Source organism: Passer domesticus, chromosome 2 (genome assembly GCF_036417665.1).
Source record: "Passer domesticus isolate bPasDom1 chromosome 2, bPasDom1.hap1, whole genome shotgun sequence".
Classification (NCBI taxonomy): Eukaryota; Metazoa; Chordata; class Aves; order Passeriformes; family Passeridae; genus Passer; species Passer domesticus.
In genome coordinates this window covers 33413452-33433952 of record NC_087475.1, presented here as the reverse complement: position 1 = coordinate 33433952, position 20501 = coordinate 33413452, and the positions used below count along the sequence as shown (strand labels likewise).

The 20501-nt window shown below is 37.4% G+C and overlaps 1 protein-coding gene across 6 annotated transcripts in view; it reads right to left on the bottom strand.

The window, feature by feature from the left end:
• Nucleotides 1-2910: 2910 nt before the first annotated feature.
• Nucleotides 2911-20501, bottom strand: part of GABRG3 (gamma-aminobutyric acid type A receptor subunit gamma3) — a 291286-nt gene continuing 273695 nt past the window's right edge. For 5 of the 6 annotated variants that reach the window (XM_064408158.1, XM_064408155.1, XM_064408159.1 and 2 more), the window contains 4 exons: nt 16309-16461; nt 10753-10949; nt 9219-9248; nt 2911-5964 (listed from right to left, as the gene is read on the bottom strand). In XM_064408158.1, the coding sequence (XP_064264228.1) occupies nt 5686-5964; nt 9219-9248; nt 10753-10949; nt 16309-16461 (659 nt within the window). In that variant the 3' untranslated portion in view covers nt 2911-5685. The remainder of the gene's footprint in view (nt 5965-9218; nt 9249-10752; nt 10950-16308; nt 16462-20501) is intronic. The other variant, XM_064408156.1, reaches the window with a different exon arrangement.

Here is a 20501-nt window from a genome sequence, read left to right as displayed (position 1 = left end):
CAGATGCATACAGACACTGGCTTGAGGACCCAAGACAAAAGAAGAAAAGTAAAAGAAAGTGAAGTCTTCAGAAAGCAATACATTATCAGAAAAATAGAGAAAATGCAGAGATATTGGGTATCTCACTTGAGGAATGTCAGCAGTAACTAACCCAGTGCTTGAAGTCAGTCACGATCCAAAGTCATTTATAGAAACAGCTGCTAGGTAAACTAGATGGTTAGAACAATATTTATCCCTAGTTCAGGACTTAGTCCTAGCTAGACAGGTTTGTAGGCCATCATATCTCTTTAAATTATCCACCAAATGTTCAGCATAAAAAAATAACTGTCTAACTTCTCAAAGCAATTCAGTTCAAGATGAGATTTTTTTGTTGAAACATAATTTCACTTTAGATATAGAACATAGCTTTGGTTTTAGTATCTAAACCAGTGGCCTAAATTATGAGGAAAGAAATTCTTCTAGATCCCAGGAAAAAGGGATACCAGGGAAAAAGGTAATACTCTTAAGGCTACTGAGTCTGGAAGAAAGGCCTTTATTTTTTCACATATACACTAGAACCCTTCAAGAAGAGAGTGTGATGGTGGGCACACAAGCACAGAATAAGACTAATAACTTTTTTTCTCAGTAGGCAAGTATAAGTTGAGCTAATTTTATGCTTGTGGAGGGAGGAAGGATCTAAAATTAACTGAGAGAAAAAGCCAAAACGTCTAAAGGAAAAAGAACCTCACCTTTCATCTGTGGAAATACATTCCCAGTCCATAGTCTGGTTTTGCCTATTTTAAATAGTCTTCTGGAAAGAGATCTGGATGACCCTTGAGTTAACACTCGGTATCTCTTGGTGGAATGAAACTGCTGACTGAAGAAGGAAGGATTCTGCTAAACTGCTGAAGTTCCACTGCAGCCTTTTGCTATATAGGAAACACAGAACCTACAGACTGTTCAGAAAAATAGAGAAAATGCAGAGAAATGCTCAATCTGTAGGTTGAAGACATTTAGAATATTGATCACACGCTGTAGTGCTCAGGAAGAACTCCAGGAAGGTCACTGGTCTCACTTTCTAACTTTCAGATGAGAAATATGTTAAGGAAATATCCTTTCATATTAATAAATGATAAAGGCACTGACATAGGAGGCACAAGCGTTTCACTGTGAGCAAGAAGAAGAAGAAGATATCTTGAAAAAAAATCATCTGCTTGTGTAGGCATCTAATATTATCAGATATGGCTTGCCTTTTCTTACTGCATTATATGGAACCAGGAAAGAGCAGCCAATAGAAAAAGCACAATTTGTTATGGACAGCTTTTAAAGGTTTCAGTGGGCACTTTGTTTTACAGTTTGGAAGGCAACACCAACCCTCCAGATGGTGAAGCTAATGAAATAGTCCCTGGAGGTGTTTAAAAAAAGACTGGATATGGCACTTAGTGCTATGGTTTAGCTGATAAGGTGGTGTTAGGTCATAGGTTTGACTTGATGATTTCCAAGGTCTTTTCCAACCTATTTGATTCTGTGATTCTCTGAAATCTGTCTGTCTTAAAATACTGAATCTCCCTTCCCACAAAGTCAGCAGTTCCAGAGCTACCTGGCATCCAGTCATGTAGGATAGTCATTTTATTAGATATATGGTGAAATTTTGTATAAAAGGAAGGCAAACAGCCTTCCCTTCATGAAATGACCTAGTAAGGAGAGTTGTGATAAATTCATGAAATAACGTGAGATGCTAGACACCAAGACACATTAGAGCTGCAGAAGTGTTTAAGATAGCTATCTGTCTGAGTTATTTGGCAGTACGCCTGCAGTTCCAGAAATAAATTCCTATCAGTTAAAGGCTCATGTGTCACTGCTGTTCCAGCTGATGAATGTGCAAACCTCCAGGTGGATGATTTGGAATTAGCTGTGGGTTAAATTGAATAAGAGGACTGCAGCAGATAAGAGCTGCAAAGCAATAAAAATAATTTCTTTTTCTTGTTTTAGCTTCACTACTCATCACTGTCTCTGTGAAGACAGTTCTGGCTTTTGTAATTTTTATCATTTTTATTGGTATGCACAATATAGCAATATACAGTTGAGAGCTGATTAAGGAGACAATGAGAAAGAGAAGGTTATCAAAATGCCTGGGGTGTTTTAAACTACACCCCTACTTTTTGGTTAGAAAGTTATATTAAAATTGTGTGGCACTGCAGTTCCCCATTACTGCTGGACATTCAGAGAGCATAAACTGGCTACAAGTTTTTATACCCTTATTCTTGGAAGAGCGGCTGTAAAAAAAGGAGCTGTCAATATGGTAAGCATCAGAGCCAGGAAAACGGAGAAGATTGAATTAAGCAGACCAATATTTTTTATACAGTCTTAGTTGCCTTGAAAATGCTGCCCTCAATAAAGAAAAACTATGTCCAAGAACTTTTAATTGAAGGGGAGAATAAGAGGACTGACTTTAGATCTTCCTGGGAAACAAAGGTGATTATTTAAAAAACCCTCATAATCCCTTCTGCAACTCTGACAAGGAAGAAATAAAATGTGAAGATACTTGGTTTTGAGGTTTTACATAACCAAATGTGTTCATTTCGCTGCTCATTTGGTTTTTCCTTCCTCTGTTCCCTTTCTTGGAAAGGTAAAAAGAAGTACTAAATAACAAAAAAGAAGTAGTTGAATAAATGCAAGTCTCTAATATGAAATTATATGATAAAAACATGTTCTAGAATGCTAAAATACAGTTCTTACATTTCTCGTGGGACGGCACACAAAAATGTTAACTTTTGCCAATTTGCAAAAGAAGCAAAAGAAGGTGAATGAGAATATTCTTACTCCTACAGAAGGATATGGCACATAGATGTATGCAGACCACAATGGCATTTTGAATTATGCAGATCACAGAAAGTTTATTTTTTTTGATCTCTAAGGTTTTTCAGTGGCTGCCAAAGCACAGAGCAGTAAAGCAGTGAGAGTAAGCCAAGTTACTGGGAACAAGCAGAGGAGTGCATTCAGGAACCTGCCAGCCTGCAGCCGCTTGCCTTGCATAAAAAGCAATTTTTGATAACCCCAGAACAGAATTAATTACACAGCAGAAAATGTCCTCTGCTCTCACTGTAAGAGCAGAAGGCAGTAGTGTCTGAAGCTTCCTTCTTGATTTAGGACAGTGGAAAAATTGGAATTATTTGCTTCCATCTTCTGTTTATGAAAAAAGTCAGAAAATTGGCAATATGAATGGACTTAGCAGAATCAGTCTTCCAAAGAAGGATCTGTTGGGATTGTCTGTTTTCAGCAGGGCTCATGAACAGCTATGAGCAGAAGTGCAAGAAAAGCATATGCTCATCATCTAACATGGGAATGTTCCACTTCCCAGAAAACTCACACAGTATGGAATTGTTAAAGAAACATTACCTGTTCAAGATCTAGTGGTGGAAGGCACCTGATTGTGTATCATTTGTCTCAATACTACCACTAAAATCAATTGTGCAGAGGTTTTGCAGGATCACCCCCCTAAAGGAAAATGGTTTCCATTCTTTTATTTTGGCTTGGAGTATTTCTAGTATTCTTGCAAAATATGGCTGAAGGTGACTATTAGAGTAGACTAATTAATAATTAGAGATCAGGATAGCCAACTCAAATTTAATCACCTTGCACTACTTAAAATATCACCGTCATCCTCAAATTAAGTCCATACCTCCATGTGCAGGACACAGGTTTACAGAGCAGTTAATTTGTTAATTAGAGTTAGCATAATTTTCAACATATATTTTGAAATAAGGTTATCATTGGTTTAGAAGACATCAGATTGGGCAGATTTTCTAAAAATAAGTCTTTGATTCTGCCTCAAAATATTTCTTCTCTGTGCTTCTAATTTGAATTTTGTCAGTCCTTACAGAAGTAATTCCCCTCCACGACCTAAACGCAGCTATGTTTCAAATATTTGAGACAAGTTAAAAACAGAAGAAAGATTTTGAAAATCTAAAATTAACTTTTGGGTTAGTTTTGTTTTTTCCTCCTATTAAAACTCAGTGGAAGAACAGAGAGCAACAGCAATGAGAGACAGTGATGTTTCAAAGAACATGACAGCATTTCTGTTCCTTTAGAATTACCATTGCATTAGTTTTTGCTTGTTTGCAGGGTTTTCCTGTTGAGGGAAAAGGAACTCCTTTGAAGTCACATCCACTATTCATTTTTTCATTAAATACTGCCTGGAAGAGACACACAGTTTTTGAGTTCATTAAAAAATTATCTCCAAAAGAGAAAAGAAATAGAATTGCTGCTTTAATTATCTTTTAACTTCAATCTTTTGTAACAATTTGTCATGCAAGGGGTAGTGAAAAGCTATTGCTATTTAATTCTGATTGTGTTTTGTTTGCTTAATAACAATTGTGTAGACAGCCTGTAAAAGACATCACTTAGTTTAATACTGCAAAACTAGTTTTCGAAAAAATGGGTAGTTTAGAATTGAATGGTCCAAACCTTGAAAAATACAAAATTGTTTTTAGTGTAAAATATAGTTGGAAATTTTGGAAAAGAACCTCTTTCTATATGTGGCAGCTATTTCATATTTAATCCAAGTGTCACAATTGAGTTCCTGTAATGCACTATTCAAGCCACAAGTGTTCAGTCTTTAGCTCAGGCACAGGGAACAACTACTTTGAGTAAATATTGCAGTGTTTAATGTTATGAAAAGGAAAAAAAAGGCCTTTGGCACACATGTTTTTCAATTTTATAATACAACTTTGAGAGAAAAAATAAGAATGCATGGGCATACTTTTTCAGCAAATTGAAATCCAAAGAAAGTCACATATTCCTGGTGCTATTATAATTTTTACTCATGGGCTATGCACTGTGAACTGCTACAATGACACAAACAAGAGGAATCTTGTCCTGCTTCAAGTATAGTACTTTAGAAATCAATGACCATCCTGTGTTTAATGAGTCATAAAAAACACATTTAAAAGCTTGAAAAACTGTAGAAGTTATGCCTACAGCTGCCTCACAGATAGGCAAGGCTTATTTATATCCAAATTATAGCTTTTTTCTCTGTCTGCCTTTTCACCTCTAAGTCAAAACCAATATGGGTAAGTGGGTAAGTGGCTAATTCAATGAATCTCAGACCTCTGCAGAAAGTCATGTCCACATTTTGATCCTACCAGACATTTCTTAGTGTCTCTTGGTGGTTGTTCTATATCAAGGAGATCATCAGTTTCCCAAAACCTGTGGTATCAAGCAAATTTACATACAAATCAGCATTTTCATCAGCTTTGGCTTATTTGCTTGTGCCAGTGTACATTTCTCTGAGCCTTAGGGATATGGCAGCATTTTGAAGAAAGTATGAGAATGAAAAATAAAAATTACATATTTAAACTTTGCCTGAATTGTGAATAGCTCATATGGTAAGGGACAATAGTAGAGATTTTAATATACAATAGTTATTCATAAACATTGTTCATAAACATTGCTTACACTACAAATTCAGCTGAACTTTGTAAGAACCTTTTTCTTAAAACAAATAGCAGTTAGGAGAGAATTCTTCTGTGTTTTTCTTTTCCAAGAAATTACATGTTAAAATTCTTCATCAGGCTCTGTGATAATAAAAGTTAATGTGGTCTTTTTAACTGGAGATGAAACTGACTGTGTCCTTCACTTTTTCTGCACTTTCACCATCCATCCGCAGGGAGAAAACGCAGCAGTCTTCACTGCTACAGGCAACATTTAAAGATAGAGGTATCCAACCCAGTAGACCAGGTTAAACAGCAGAAAGGATGTGGGAAAAAAGACCCTGGAGTAAGAGTCCAGTTCTAAGATGTCTATGTGAATCCGTCCTCTCCTCCATGAGCCTGATTTACACTCTTCATAACAACAGAAAAAGCTCTGACAGTCTTTCCCATCCAGACATTCATAGACACACGCATCTTCAAAATCTTGCCAATACATGGCATTGTTCAATGTGATGACTGTAGTTGGTGGTCTCATATCAAGTACAGAATAATTCTGAGGAGAGAAAAAAATTGCAACAGTTTGACAAGTTTCGCTGGATGATGCAGACCAAATTAATAATCACAGTAGAAAGCAATCATTTTTTCACACTTAGGAATTCACTTACCTGTCAGAATATAATTTGCAAGTTGTTTTAAACACTTGCAGCTACCACATTTAAGATGGATTCTCAAAACTAAGGAAGATATTCCCCCTCTCCTTTTAATTATACAATACTTCACATAGGTACATTCACTGCCTCTTAACTTTACTATGATTTATAAGAACAGATACGGTCAACAATAGATATTGGTCATTTCAGTACACGATTTCAAAAGCCATCCCGAGGCATGTCCTCTTAGTGCTTGTCACACATGCTCAGAAATAGGAATTTTGATGTTATGCATCCCCACAGCAGCATTCACGCTTACAGACCTTTCCTTCTTCAAAGTACTCCCTATTTACACTTTGTCAGCTTTTCTGTCACATCATTTCTTTGGCATGCAGGATGCCTTCCCACAATAGTCTCCCCTCTCATTAAACGACCCATTCCATCTTCACAAGTGTCACCTCCTCTGCTGACATCACTAGAAAAGGTCCCATCAGCTTTGCTGCCTGTCTGTACCATCCTGACGAAGCAGACCCAGCCCTGTCAGCCTGGTTTTTCTACCTGAGGCCCTTCCTGTCCCTGGCACTGTGCTGAGCATTGGCTTTGCCTGCAGGAATGTGCTGGCTGTGCCAGGAACAAGCTGGTCACAACTTCTTGTATTTAGGAGGATGCTCTGGGCTCTTGCTTCCATGCTATACAAAGTACTCAACATTTCCTGCTGAAGGTTAGGGGGTATCTGAAAACTTTCCTCCTGGATGTGAAAAAACATTAGTGATGTGATTGATGTGCCTCAGCACAAATGTTTCCTTTTTATATTAATTTGCTTTCTACAAATATTTTGGTTTGGCATGCTGTAGTATTACCCATCTCATTATAAATGCTGGTCCCTGAGCTAAGAACTTGGTGTGGCATCCCTCTACTTAGATGCTGGCACTGCCAATGCAGATAACTACACCTGAGCAACTGCCCTATGGAATAGAGTCAATAGCTTCTGGACACAATTCATTTTATCATAAGTAAATGCTAAAATGTCTCAGGTGCATTCTGCTGTGATCTGCAAGCAGATTGCAGTTTAGAAGCAGATTACTGCAAATCTATTTGTTGTGAATGACTTTATCTCTGAGATTAGATAACAGAAATTACACCCATATGGTCTTCTCTCTCTTTTGTAAAGCTTTGTGTGGCTTGTTTCAGAGCTTTACAGTGTGTTGCCATGTGAAAAAGGTATAAGATTTTACAAGCAATCTTTTTTGACTCTAGTATTATGGAAAGAAAAGACTATGACTAGAGTATACAAGGAGTTCTTCTAAACCACTATGTCATATATTGCACATTTATTGCAGGTCTTTATGAACACTTCCAACTCAGGGACTGAAATTTCCCATGCCTGTCTAAACTATTTATGTTAAAAAAAAAGGCTCTGAGAGGTTTTGGTGAGTGATGATAAAAAAGTGCTCTGGCTCTGCAAAGGAAATCTCCTCATCTCTGGGGTATTTTGTTGTTGTTTTGTTATATCCACTATCTGCTCAGGACAGAAGATAAAATAATTGCCCTAATAATTCAGAGACATTCATCTGGTTGGTTTAATTTCTGTCACGTAGGAGGTGTCCTGAAGTGACAAGATACGAGGGGAAGGTGGATGGTCCCCCCGTGTGCTGTGTGTCCAGCTGAGCTGGGGTTGGGAGGAGAGTAGTGCACACACTGTGGGCACCATCCCAGTCCCACCCAGGAGGTCTGCCAGGGCAAGGCACTTCTCCAGGACCTTGGACAAGGCAGTTTAGGTGAAGTGTTAAACATGCTTAATACTATTGTTTCTGACAAGGAATATATGTGTGTTTTCTAGGAGGAAAAGAAAAGGCTTGGCATTGCCTGAAGATGGATTTACTAAGATAATAAATTTCACCTTTTAAGTGTCATCACTACAAAGCTGAAAAAGACAAAATTATATATTGAGAGCCAGAGACATTGCTTACTTAAGCTCTAATTTGCAAGATTTCTTTGTATAGACAAAAGTCCTCAGTATAGACATAGGTGCTCAGTAACTATATTAAGGTGAAAAAAAAAACAGCTAGTAAAAAACTTGAAAAGAGTGAGTAAAACCTTGAAAATGCTGTAGATGCTTTCCAAGCAGATCAGAATGACTAGTTCTAGATAAAGGTTTTTAAACACTAATGTAATTTTAATTATCTTTCCCTATAGCTTTTAATTGGAAAAAGGAAAGTGCTGCTAGCCATTCAACATGCTCTGTTAACTTCACCTTCCAGAAAAGTGTGTCCAGGGAGTGACAGCAGTAGGAAGTGGATAGATGCGATGCTTGCTGTAAACCACTAATTGCCAATGAGCAGACTTTCTAAATGATATGAGGTCTTAAAATACATCAGAGAACTCATATTAAAAAAAAAAAAACAAACGTGTATATTATTATTTTAAAAATGATAGGCTAATAACATGGATCTGGCAGTTGTAAATGAGAAACTTCATCATATCCAACCTAAGAAATACAAACCTCAGTGTTTTAGTTCTGTCTCTGTTCTTATCTGATGGCAGACCATTCAACCAGCTGGTTAACTGCTTTATATTTGCATATACTATAGCAGGTATTCATTGACTCAGAGACACAATTTTGTGCTCTGTTCCAGCTTCATTGCTGCTGCACATATTCCATTTGTAGACAGAGCACAACTACCTGCGTTCAACTTGTGTGCCTAAATTATTTGAAAATCCACCTGAAAGCTTACTAAAGGTTTTGCATATGCATAAATGAACTTCCTTTTTTTTTCTGTGAAACTTAATTAAAACTTCATAGAAGTTTATGACATAACTTGTGCTTATTACTGTCTCATAAAATGTAGTGAGAAACTTTGGTATTATATAAAGCGACACTCAAAATTTCTGAGGTCAAAAATAACACATAATATTCTATACTTGACCCTCATCCCTTTCATATCACTTGATAAGTCCTTATAGAAAGAGGCAGCTATGTTCCTCTGCCACAGCTGAAAACAAACTGACCTTTTAACAAAAAAGCAAACCAATATTTTTAGTGAAGTCAGGGTAAAGCATAACACAGCAATACAGCTCTCTCAGGAATTAGTGCAAGTAAATGTCAACCATCTATTCATGCCCCCAATTCACTCACTGAATAAAATAACTTACTTACCATTACATGACCAAAACTTACATCAGGTAGCTTAAATAAAGATAACAAGAGAATTATTCAGAAGAAAACATACTTAGTGCTTCACATGCACCTATAGTCAATAGTATTCCTTCAACCAAGCCCTTAAATACATAAAACACTCCATGCACTGTGTTCTGTATATTCAACATAATATTCTGTACACTTGAAAATGGCATGAAACTTCAGCAGAATACACATCTAGTTTCCATAGACTTAAAATCTTTATTTAACCCATTAAATGATCAAACAGTAGGTAACTGAGCATTTTTTCTAGTGTTAATTTAAATCCCGTCAATGTTTCATTCTTTCTCACATCTTCATTCATATGTCTGGAATTACATCCTACTAACAAAGATACTCATGACTTTTTAATTCAGTATTTCTATAGGATGGCAATTTTAGTTTGAACATTTTGGTCTCAAACTTTTCTTTTGGTAACAATCTTCTGCTTTTGTGAGCAATGCATTTTTGCAAGAAGCTATTTTAAGTTTAGTGGAGTTGTCACTGACTAAGTCTGTGGCTTTCTAGACTTTTTCTAATCCCATATTTGTTTCAGCTTTTCCTTCATTAGTTCTTCATTCAATCATTTTCTATAGCTCTTCATTCAATCCCTTTTTACATCATGACCTATTATTCCCTAAATTTAGGCTTCTCTCTCTTCGATTTCCTTCTTCACATTTTTCCTATTTGGCTTTGATTTCTGATTTCAAATGTCCTTATTTCCTCCATTACACACAATGGCATCCAATATCTCCAACTACTGATCTTGAACAAATAATATTTGTCACTGATCTTGAGTGGTCAACCCCCTTCCATTACGTTTACACTGAGATTTTTTTCTCTATCAAACTGCACCCTCTCATTCTCATAGTCAGTTATGAAGTAAACCAGGCAATTCTTCCGGCATTATTGCTTTAGTTGATTCTAAATAGATACCTTTTATGTTTTTTCTGGGTGTTACACTTAGAAGTTGGTTTTTGGCCAAAAATGAGCCAAGCCTAAAACCTTTTTAAGTGACTTCCATTTTTGTCCTTGGGAACATGCACCATTGTGCACAGGGCTTAAACCAAATGCTGGTTCCCAGCAGAGACAATGAAATTCTGCTCATAAATATTTCTAGGCCTGTTAAACCATGAAATAGCAATAGCAATGTATATTCAAATAGCATTTGAATATACATTGATGTGCACTTATTTGTATAACAAGCTACACAATCTGTTTCAGTGGGAGACTTTACCAACTACCAGCACAGTAATTGGAGGACAAAGGATGTGTAGGCAGGGTTGCTGTTCCATGGTGAGCAGGGTTTTTCTGTTAGGAACAGACCTCACTCAGCAGGCACATAACTGCTCCTACTGCTACTGTGGGTGACTTTTCCATCAGCTTTCAGGGCAGATCACACCACTGGGAAAATCTTGGAGGAGTGAAGTGCGATGGAATTACAGGGTACCATTGAATGATTATCTGCTCCCTGAGCTGCACATGAAAAGAAATATAAATGCTCCCATCTTACCGACTTTTTCTTCTTAGTACAGTTTGGTTTCCTGCAACTTGAGTAGTAGTTGAGGGTGGCATACTCCATCAGAGCAGCAAATACAAATAGAAAGCATACAGTCACAAACAAATCCATGGCAGTGACGTAGGAAACACGGGGCAATGACTTTCTTGCAATGGTACTCAAAGTTGTCATGGTCAATACTGTGGTGATGCCTGCAGAGAGAAACTTGAGTTAATTGTGTGCTGCATCACTTTTCCATATCATAGAAGAATCTTTGCAAATAAACATACAAAATGGGAATCCAGAGTGTGGCCAAGTAATTAATGAATTTTGTAGTATTAAGAAATAATGGAAAATAGTATCGGAGGGACGAAGTTATTTTGTAAACACAGATTTGCTCTGTTGTTTATTTTCATCTTTGCAAAACTGGCATTTCTATGTGTCTCATTATGCTTTTCTTCATCTCTTCCTTTTTCCAATCCCAGTAAGGTTGAAGATGGGGGTGAGGGAGAGAATGCAGAAATTTTTGAAGAGAAGTATGAAGCAGAAAAAGTACTAAACCCAGGAAAATAAAATCAAGAAAGTTAGTAAGCAGTGAACAAAACATGTTCTATTCCATAGTAGTAGTGCTCTCAGGAAAAATCTTATCATCAAAAAAGAGGTGGGGGGAGAAAAAAACTGCTAAGATCTGACCATGAATTCTCTAAGTATGCCTTCACACCACTGCTTCCTTTGGCATCCTCCAGTGCCATTTTCCTTCTGAGTAAGGGAAGTCAATGTTACTTGCTCAGTCAGAATAAGACTCTCATACAAACTTCAGATGCAACATTAGCAGAAATAGCCTTTTTAATTAATACAAAATATCACTTCTGAGATTGATTTAGTAATAGTGAACAAAATGGGATTAATGTGAAATATCCAAAATTATAAAACCAGTGCTAAAATGAAATCTATGTCATGTAAGTTATTTGACTCCTAGTAATTCATACAATTTCTCTTCTTTCCTGAGGAATAGCAGTCTTTTCACTCCCAACTTGTTATGAACTGCATGTCTTCTGATAAAAAAAATCCAACTTCTTGTTGGATAGGGAAAAAAATATAAAGCTTTCCCACAAGTAAGTCTCAAGAGAGCACCTTCTCAACAAACAGCATAGCCATAAGGTAATCTTTCTCTTTTTATAGTTAAAATGATGTTTCACAATGGTGCAAAGTGTTTGAAATGGCAAGGAATGATGGAAATTATGCCTTATAGTTAAATAACTTCTCACTAAAAGCACTCTGGAGAGTAAGAAGTATCTGTGAATTACTTTTGACTGCTTTCTCTTTATGAAGAATTGTCCATCTCTGACTTGTAAAGTTTGATATAAGCTACAGTGATTCACAAGAAAAACCTTCTCCATTCAAGCTAACAGTAAGTCCCTGGAAAAGCCAGAATGCAAATTATTGCCTGTGTCTCGATGTTGAATAAGAATGATTAATTTAATTCCTTATATATCTATTACCCAGAAACAAACAAACAAACAGAAAGGTTCTGAAAAAAATCACAAGTCAATAACCAAGATGAAAGCAATGCTGATAGGAAGTGTAAAGTGTGGACTTTGTGTGTGCCTTGGACATCTAAAAGCCATTTCCTGAAATCTATGCCACCTCCCAGTACATGCAGACAGGGTTGGCATGTGATCCAGCAACCTCTCCAGACCCCTCAATGTCAGTTCTGTACCCAGCTGATGCTGCCATTTATCACAGTAGCCAACTGCAGAGATGCCCAAGTGCAGAAGGTGTGAACTGGCTGGCTTTGATTTGACCCTTACTATATATATATATAATATAGTTCAGTCACTTTCTGTATGGCCTTGACCCAGGCCTTGGGAGTCACTAATTTCAAAAGAACCACATCCAGACTATGACATACCCTACAATATAAAATAAAGTTCTTTAACACTTCCTCATCCACATTTAGATTTCTGACACAAAAGTGTCCTTTTCAGAGCCACATGTACATGCTTTCAGGCATTTTACTATCTTAAAAAAAATTCCTCAAAACCTATAGAGTTCTTCCAGTACAATATACAGCATCCCGTTTACCTGGACTCAAATGTAATGTTTTTGTTACCCACTCACCATGTGATAGGACATATTTTATTAAAATAATTATTAAAAAATATTTTGTTTAAGTTTACAAGTCCTCAACTCACCTGTATCCTACTCCATGCCTTAAGCCTGAATGTGAAACACCAGCTCAGATCATGCTTGCAAGTGGATTCTTGCTCACATTGTAAACAAACACTGAGTTTTTGAAATGATGACAATTCTATCTAGTGTATCAATTTTACATCTAGCAAACAGCACACATTTTAAAATGTTAAAATGAGTTTATGGGGATACATACAGAGAGGAAAGAGAAATAAGGTGCACCAGACGATACAGTTTTGTATTTCTGTACATATACAAATCAGAATGCAAATATATATAAATGTATATATGAATAAAATTCAGCACTATTATTTCCAAATATAATATCTAGTTTCCATACCCTTAGTTCATTTCATCTCTCATGCTAAGGAAATTGAGTTTGTTGAGTGGTTTCAAATGCATATGTGTTGCCAGATGAAATTGTGAAGTCTCTCACTTTGTGGAGTCCCGTATGGCAAAGTGAGCTTTGCATCTGTTATTGAAATTCACAGGGCTCATGAACTATCTATTTCAACAGAAGTTTAGTATCAGCTAAGGACAGCTCTGAGGTAACCTGAGTCCAAAATTTTCAGGTAGAAATTGTATGTGTAAGGTTACAAGTCTCTGTGTAAATACTATTTTGGGACGTTATATTCTCTCAGTAAATCCCATACCAAAGATGCTATTTGATATAACAAAAAGGACTGACTGGAAGATCAAATTTTGCAGATCTACATAATGCATCAAAACACTCTAACTTTTAGACCATTGCTCTAAACAGTTATTTAAAATTATTACTGCTTGAAATCTGCTTACTGGACAACCAAATGCAAAATGAGGTGGCAGGATTTTCACTGTTAGAAACTCTTTGGTCAGCAAGGCTAATTTTTTATTTTGTTGAGTTTATGTTGGTGGGACACTAAAGGAAATGTCTTCTGCTTTCATGCATGCTATCACTTGTCCATAAAGTTAGTTCTCCATCTTTCTGGCCCTGTTTTGAGTACTTTCTTGGTTTTCTAGTGAATGAGGTAAAGATGAAATGGCAAGGAAAGCAATGTTCATTTGTTATTAAATATCATCTGTATCTTTTTTTTTACATCAACACACTTCTGGGCCTTGATACCCACAGTATCTTTTTAACCTGCAGCTCGATCTTGCTCTGTAGTAACTGCCTATTACATATAACACACATTTTGAAAAGTACAGGGAAACTGTATGGAAGCTTCAGTTTAACTTAATTCCCTTCATCTTCACAGAAAATAACCTATTCCTTTTCAGATCATAACTTTTCTTCAGGGAAAAGTTGCCTCTTGACTTGGAACATTTTGAGATAATTTTGATTACTAGATACAAGGAGAAGCTGCAGAGAGACTTTTTTTCTCTTCGGATGAAGAGCAGAATAACTTAGGATCAAAAAGCATAGTTCTCATCCAGCACTCAAATTTTACTTCCATTTTCCCACTGACTTTTTACGAGGCCTGGAGTTAATCTTGTTGCCAGTCTGGGCCTTAGTACCTCAAAGTGCACATAAAAAGGGGATTAAAAACCCAAGTTTTTAAATAACGCTTTAATGTCTCTGGACAGTACTGCTGAAAGAATACTTATGGTCCCAAACCCCAAATATTTTTTTCTCCCAGCATGGAAGTGTATTAGCTAGCACTATTCAGAAAGGAATAAAACCTGTCCTTCATGTAACTGTGAGTAGTTGCTAATAACTTTGGAAATTATTCATTAATTTCAGAGAGATAAATATTTCCCTGGTGCTAGTCCTTTACGTTAATGCAGCTATACTTGGAGAAGGTTTGCTGCACAGAGTCTTTACAATTAATTTCAAATAATTAGTAGAACAATTTCAGCAGTTTGCCTTCAGCTGCATTACTCACAATTTTACCATGTGCCACTGTCTAGATCTGGATGTGTGCTGTTGCTCAGACAGATTTATAAGTAGCATTATACATGCAGGTCTACAGCACAATGGGAGCATCTGCTTACTGCATCCCAGGAGTCAACAGGCCATTGTCAATTTGGGAGCAACAGGATTCTGTGCACAAAAGAAGTGACCCATATATACTTGGCTTTACTTTTAGAAAAGTCATATTTTAGCCTATGAAATTAAATTCTCAGTCAGAGTTTTAGGAGTGAGTCATGACATCCATACAGTAGAAGCTTGGAACAAACTCATTTTTATGTTCTTAGTCCAAATTCATGACTTCAGTATCTGAATACATTTTTTCTCTGAACTTCCTGCTGGCTGAGGAGTGAGGTGGAGAGTCACACATTAGTGCTTAGTGATCTAAAATACTTCTGTGTCTAATTATTTGGAAAAATGAGCTTTGTGGTGTGGGGAGCTACCCTTAGGTACAGGATATGAAAAAATGCTTATGGCAAATCAATAACACAAAATGTTAGATGTCTTTTGTCTCTTTTTTCTTCTGCATTAAAAGGATAACCCAATTGGATGCTATGCAACTCCCCCCATGGGGCTTCAGACTCCCTTTTAAAAAAGGATGGAGAACAGTCAGTCTTTCCTCATCTCCCTTGAGTCACCTAATTTAAGAAGAAAAGAGTTCAGTTTAAGAGTGCAGCAGAGAGTTATACTTAAGACCTATTGCTCAATTTTCTGGCTATCAGAGGCAAGTGAACCCAGCCAGGAACAGGCAGTTTTAGGCTGCTCTGTCCTCACCTGTGTATGGTCTTTTTGCTGTTCTGGAAGTGTTACTGCATAACAGAATAACTGTGAGTCTTTGTGTGCATCCTGTTGCTGGAGCTGTGGTGTACTGGCCCTTTGGCACTCACATGGAGGGAATGAAGACTGCATATTCCCTTCCTGTGAAATAACCTCAATAAAATGGATCTACGTAGTAACAAACTCCAGCAGGAGGATGCAATGAATTGCTGGGAATGGTTGAAAACAGATATGCAAACTTTGACATGGGCTCCCCTTTCTTCCTAGACTGGTAGGTTTCTGGATCAGTTCATATTGACAGACCTGGCAACCACTTTGCATGAGTTAATACTATTATATCCCACAGTTTTCTGTATATATAAAACATAATTGCCAGTGGGGGAGAGTTACAGAAGGGAAGGAAGCCAGCAGTGCAATTAATTAAGTCTTCAAAAATGTCACTAAAATATCATGGTGAGAACAAGGAGACAGACATTAATTCAAGAGTTTTATGCAAAATAGGTGGCAGTGTCATCCAAAGGGTCAGATTAGTTTACTTTTAATTACCCTGTTACAGGAAAAAAACCCAGTGGTCTCAGTAATAAGTAGATCTGGTTCTGCAAGACGTAGTAGTAATAATCCAAAGGGTATACCTAGTGATCCCTCTGAAAGGAAGCTGACATTTTCAAATAGTAGTGCAGGAACATCAGAAAAGGGAATTATTAACAACTTACCTAATGCTGTTCTTGCTGGTGTGGCATCTTTTTTGATCCAAAAGGATACCCAGGAAAGAACAACTGTTAATATACAGGGAATGTATGTTTGTATAGTGAAGTATCCCATTCTTCTACTTAAGTCGAAATATATAGTCATGACTACATAATCACCTGCAAAAATAGCACAAAAAGGAAATTCGTATTGTAATGGGATACAGATAGCTGTTCACTGACCTGCTAATATTTTAACTTCCATAAAAACTGCATGTGAAATATTTTTAGAGTTTCAACAGCATCTGCACAGTAATTCTCATGTGAAATTTAAGTAAACCTTGCCATTCTAATATCCTTAATTGTTAGTTCTCTCTGGAAATTATTTGACAGGCTTCTCAGCAATCATTCTGGATGAGTAAAGTTTTGAAAGGCATCTTGAATTTCCAGACATGGTATTTCTGGATATCTTCATGGCCATGAATGTGAAGGTACTGTCATTCACCAGATTCTGCAATCACTACACACAAAATCCGTCCTTCGGCAGGCTGTGTCTTCTGTGCCCTAATTTCAGGTTTGAGTGACTTTTGTTATCTTCTTCTGAGATATGAATCTGAAAATAAGGTCTTTTTGGCAAATGTAACATGCACATGAGTTGCCTTTACAGAAGAAGTCATTAATAGACACCAGAACTCAATGCTGGCATTTCAAAACAGTTGTGGCCATTTGTGGTATTTTCAAAAGAACAGTTTGAACACAAGTTTTATTATTTTGTTGTATAGTAAAAATCATACATTCAAGAAATCAGTAAGAAGGTTAGTTTCTCTCACATAACATGATTTTTTTCACTGTATCTCTTCTGCTAATCCTTGTGATTCCACAGGGTATAATAATCTGTCCCTCCTCTCTCCTCAGTAGAGGCTACTGACCTTACCACCTCTGCCCTACTAACAGCTCTCTCAGCCTCAGAGATGTTCACTTTCTCAGACAGTCATGGTGAATAACAGTAATAAAACTGAACTGGGACTGATTTCTGTACTTCACTTGAAATAGGTTGCTTCCATTTCAGATGCAAAGAAGAGTTTATATGCCAGAGAATTTCTATGTGGTTTTGTCTAACTGCATCAGATTTGGCCTAATAAATTTTACGGCTTCTTGTTACAAACCTTAACTTTCTAGAGTATGGTATTTGCAGAAGGCATCATTTGCAATAGTTAAGTAACTCTGTCTTCTTACAACAAACCATCAGAAGAATGAAGAAATTGGAAACATATAAAGATTAATCCCCCGAGGAATGGACATACAACTCACCCAAGCAGAAGCACAATGGGTTTATTAGTTGAGGCAAATTAAAACTTAATCATCCAGGAACAGAGGGCATATAAATAAATGCATTTCTTACAGTGGATAATTTGACTACAGCTAAATATTATATAGAAAATAAATTAACTCAGTAAGAGTACCTTTCATCCAAAGCATCTCTGAAGTCACTGTAAAATCAATTAATTGCTATAAGTTAGAAACTTAAAGGTAAATAAAAATCTGATGGTGGGAATTTGGGAATGTGGGAAAAGTTCCTATATTTAAAGTACGTCCGTTTGAAATAGATATATTTGGAAGAGGTTGACAAGCCTGTGAATGTTTCCAGAATGCCTCCGTTAGATGAATTTTCACAAGAATTGTGCCAGTGAAAACTGTGTAACCCCAAGAAACTGGAAAGTCATTTCAGAAGCTGTCCTTAAAGGGCTCACTCTGGTTACAACTAGGAGGTATTGCAGTGCATCATGACATAGTGAGCCTTGTGGCTAAGGGTTATTGCCATTCCACTAATCCCCAGCAGTCGTCTCTGTGCAGGAAATGGCACCAGGGAATTGATGTGTTCTGCCACAGGTTCTGCCGGCTCACAGTTTGGCTGGTTTGCCTCACTGAAGAAAGATTTATACCACAGCAATGAGATAATTTCATAGAAACAGGTATAAAGAGTCAGGTGGAGTGTAAACCAGTGTTTCTACTGGCAGGAACAAACTGAAAAGCATGGAAGAAATGTTAATAAGTCAAACATTTTCTACCAAGGTAGAAGAATGAGCAAAAAATGAAATCAAAGACTATAGGAAATGTGTCAAGCCTTTCCATTTTTTTACTTAGTTCCTGTATCTAGAACTGTGTGCTTATAGATAAGCTGCCTGAGAATGGTATAAAGTCAAACACAATCTGCACTCCTCCATTGTGTATAACAATATATGATACACACAGTTCCAGAACCCACACAGGTCACTGCTCCTCTCAGTAGTGTGGTCATGACACCCAGCACACCAGCCAGGAGGAGGAGTAGATATTGCACTGTAAGATACTGGGAAAGTAATAAAGAATCTGCTTCCAAGGCTTTTGATGAAAACACACCTGATAAACATGAGAGTGGGAGAAAATTATGGCACATTAAATGACGTAGAGAGTCGATCATCACAATTAGTCATTAACTGATTTAGGGTCTTTCAGGCAGGATTAATTTCCTGTGATTTTAGACATCTAGAAGGCAAATTCTGCAGATAACCTGCACACTGTGGCCTCCTTTCTACACTTCATGAAAAGAAATTCACACCTTCAGCATATAGTTTGTCTTATCTGCTTTAGAGGCACATTTTAGAAGGTGAATGTATTCAAAGCATTTCCATTTCTCTCCTGTGATTAAAAAACCAGAGTGTAGGGCTGAAATGTGGACAAAAACATTGAAGACACTTGCAAATTATAGACACTTGCAAATTATACAAGGAGTTAACCACATTCTTGATTCCATGGTGAGAGCTAAATTGGGCTATTCCTGTGAAAATGCCGAAGTTATTTTATTTAAATATAATAGCCTTCTTGATGTTTCAAAGTGTATTTTAATTTTCTTCCTTTTTCAAGTTAAAATTGATATATTCGTCCTTTAGGGTACTCACAACTCCCCTTCCTTCCTTCCTTCCTTCCTTCCTTCCTTCCTTCCTTCCTTCCTTCCTTCCTTCCTTCCTTCCTTCCTTCCTTCCTTCCTTCCTTCCTTCCTTCCTTCCTTCCTTCCTTCCTTCCTTCCTTCCTTCCTTCCTTCCTTCCTTCCTTCCTTCCTTCCTTCCTTCCTTCCTTCCTTCCTTCCTTCCTTCCTTCCTTCCTTCCTTCCTTCCTTCCTTCCTTCCTTCCTTCCTTCCTTCCTTCCTTCCTTCCTTCCTTCCTTCCTTCCTTCCTTCCTTCCTTCCTTCCTTCCTTCCTTCCTTCCTTCCTTCCTTCCTTCCTTCCTTCCTTCCTTCCTTCCTTCCTTCCTTCCTTCCTTCCTTCCTTCCTTCCTTCCTTCCTTCCTTCCTTCCTCCCTCCCTCCCTCCCTCCCTCCCTCCCTCCCTCCCTCCCTCCCTTCCCCCAACTGAAAGCACCAGTGTTGCTCTCAAAGGCAATCATGCTTCTGTACAACATATACTGAATGAATTTCTTTAATAGCAATGGTAAATTAAAATGTTCAGCTAAATTATCACTTCAGTTCTATCCTCAGCCAAGTAAACTTCTATTGCAATTACTGGATTGTCTCATTACATTCAAGAGCCACATTACATACAAGAGTATGTGCTGTGGCTTCTTTCCCTACTGCACTACTCCAAACTGCATGCAGCTGCTGCTGCTGCTGCCGATGATGGTGATGACTATATTATTCTTCACGTTATTCCTTCCAGAAGTAAATATTCTCTATGTATCTGAAAGCATTGCATGCACATTAAAGAAGAGTAGCCATGGTACGTGTATTTCCTTCTCTATACACACAAAATAATCTGTGCAAAGAAACTCTCCTCTCTTCTGAAAGACTCCTCTCTTCTGGGACATAATTCTTTCTGTACATCCTGCAGTCACGTGCAACCCAGAGGAGGTAAAATCTTTTAAGAGCTCTGCTCAGTGTCTCCTTGTACCTTCGGAAGCCTTCAGAGCTCTTCCTGCTGTTACTGCCACTGCTAGAAGGGTAGCTGGGAGTCATTGTATGACAAAGTTCTGCAGTGCAGGAAAGATGGGAAAAATCTCCTTCCAAACTGCATGTCATTGAACCAGTGCACTTGGTTTGAAAGTAATCACACAGCGGTTGCCTAGCAAAGGACCACTGGAATAGCTAATACCAATAAACTTCAGTTTTAAACACAGAGAGGAATTCTTACCTTTTAACAACTTAAATAATATTCCCAGAAAGGCAAACTTTGAATGAAATGATCAGC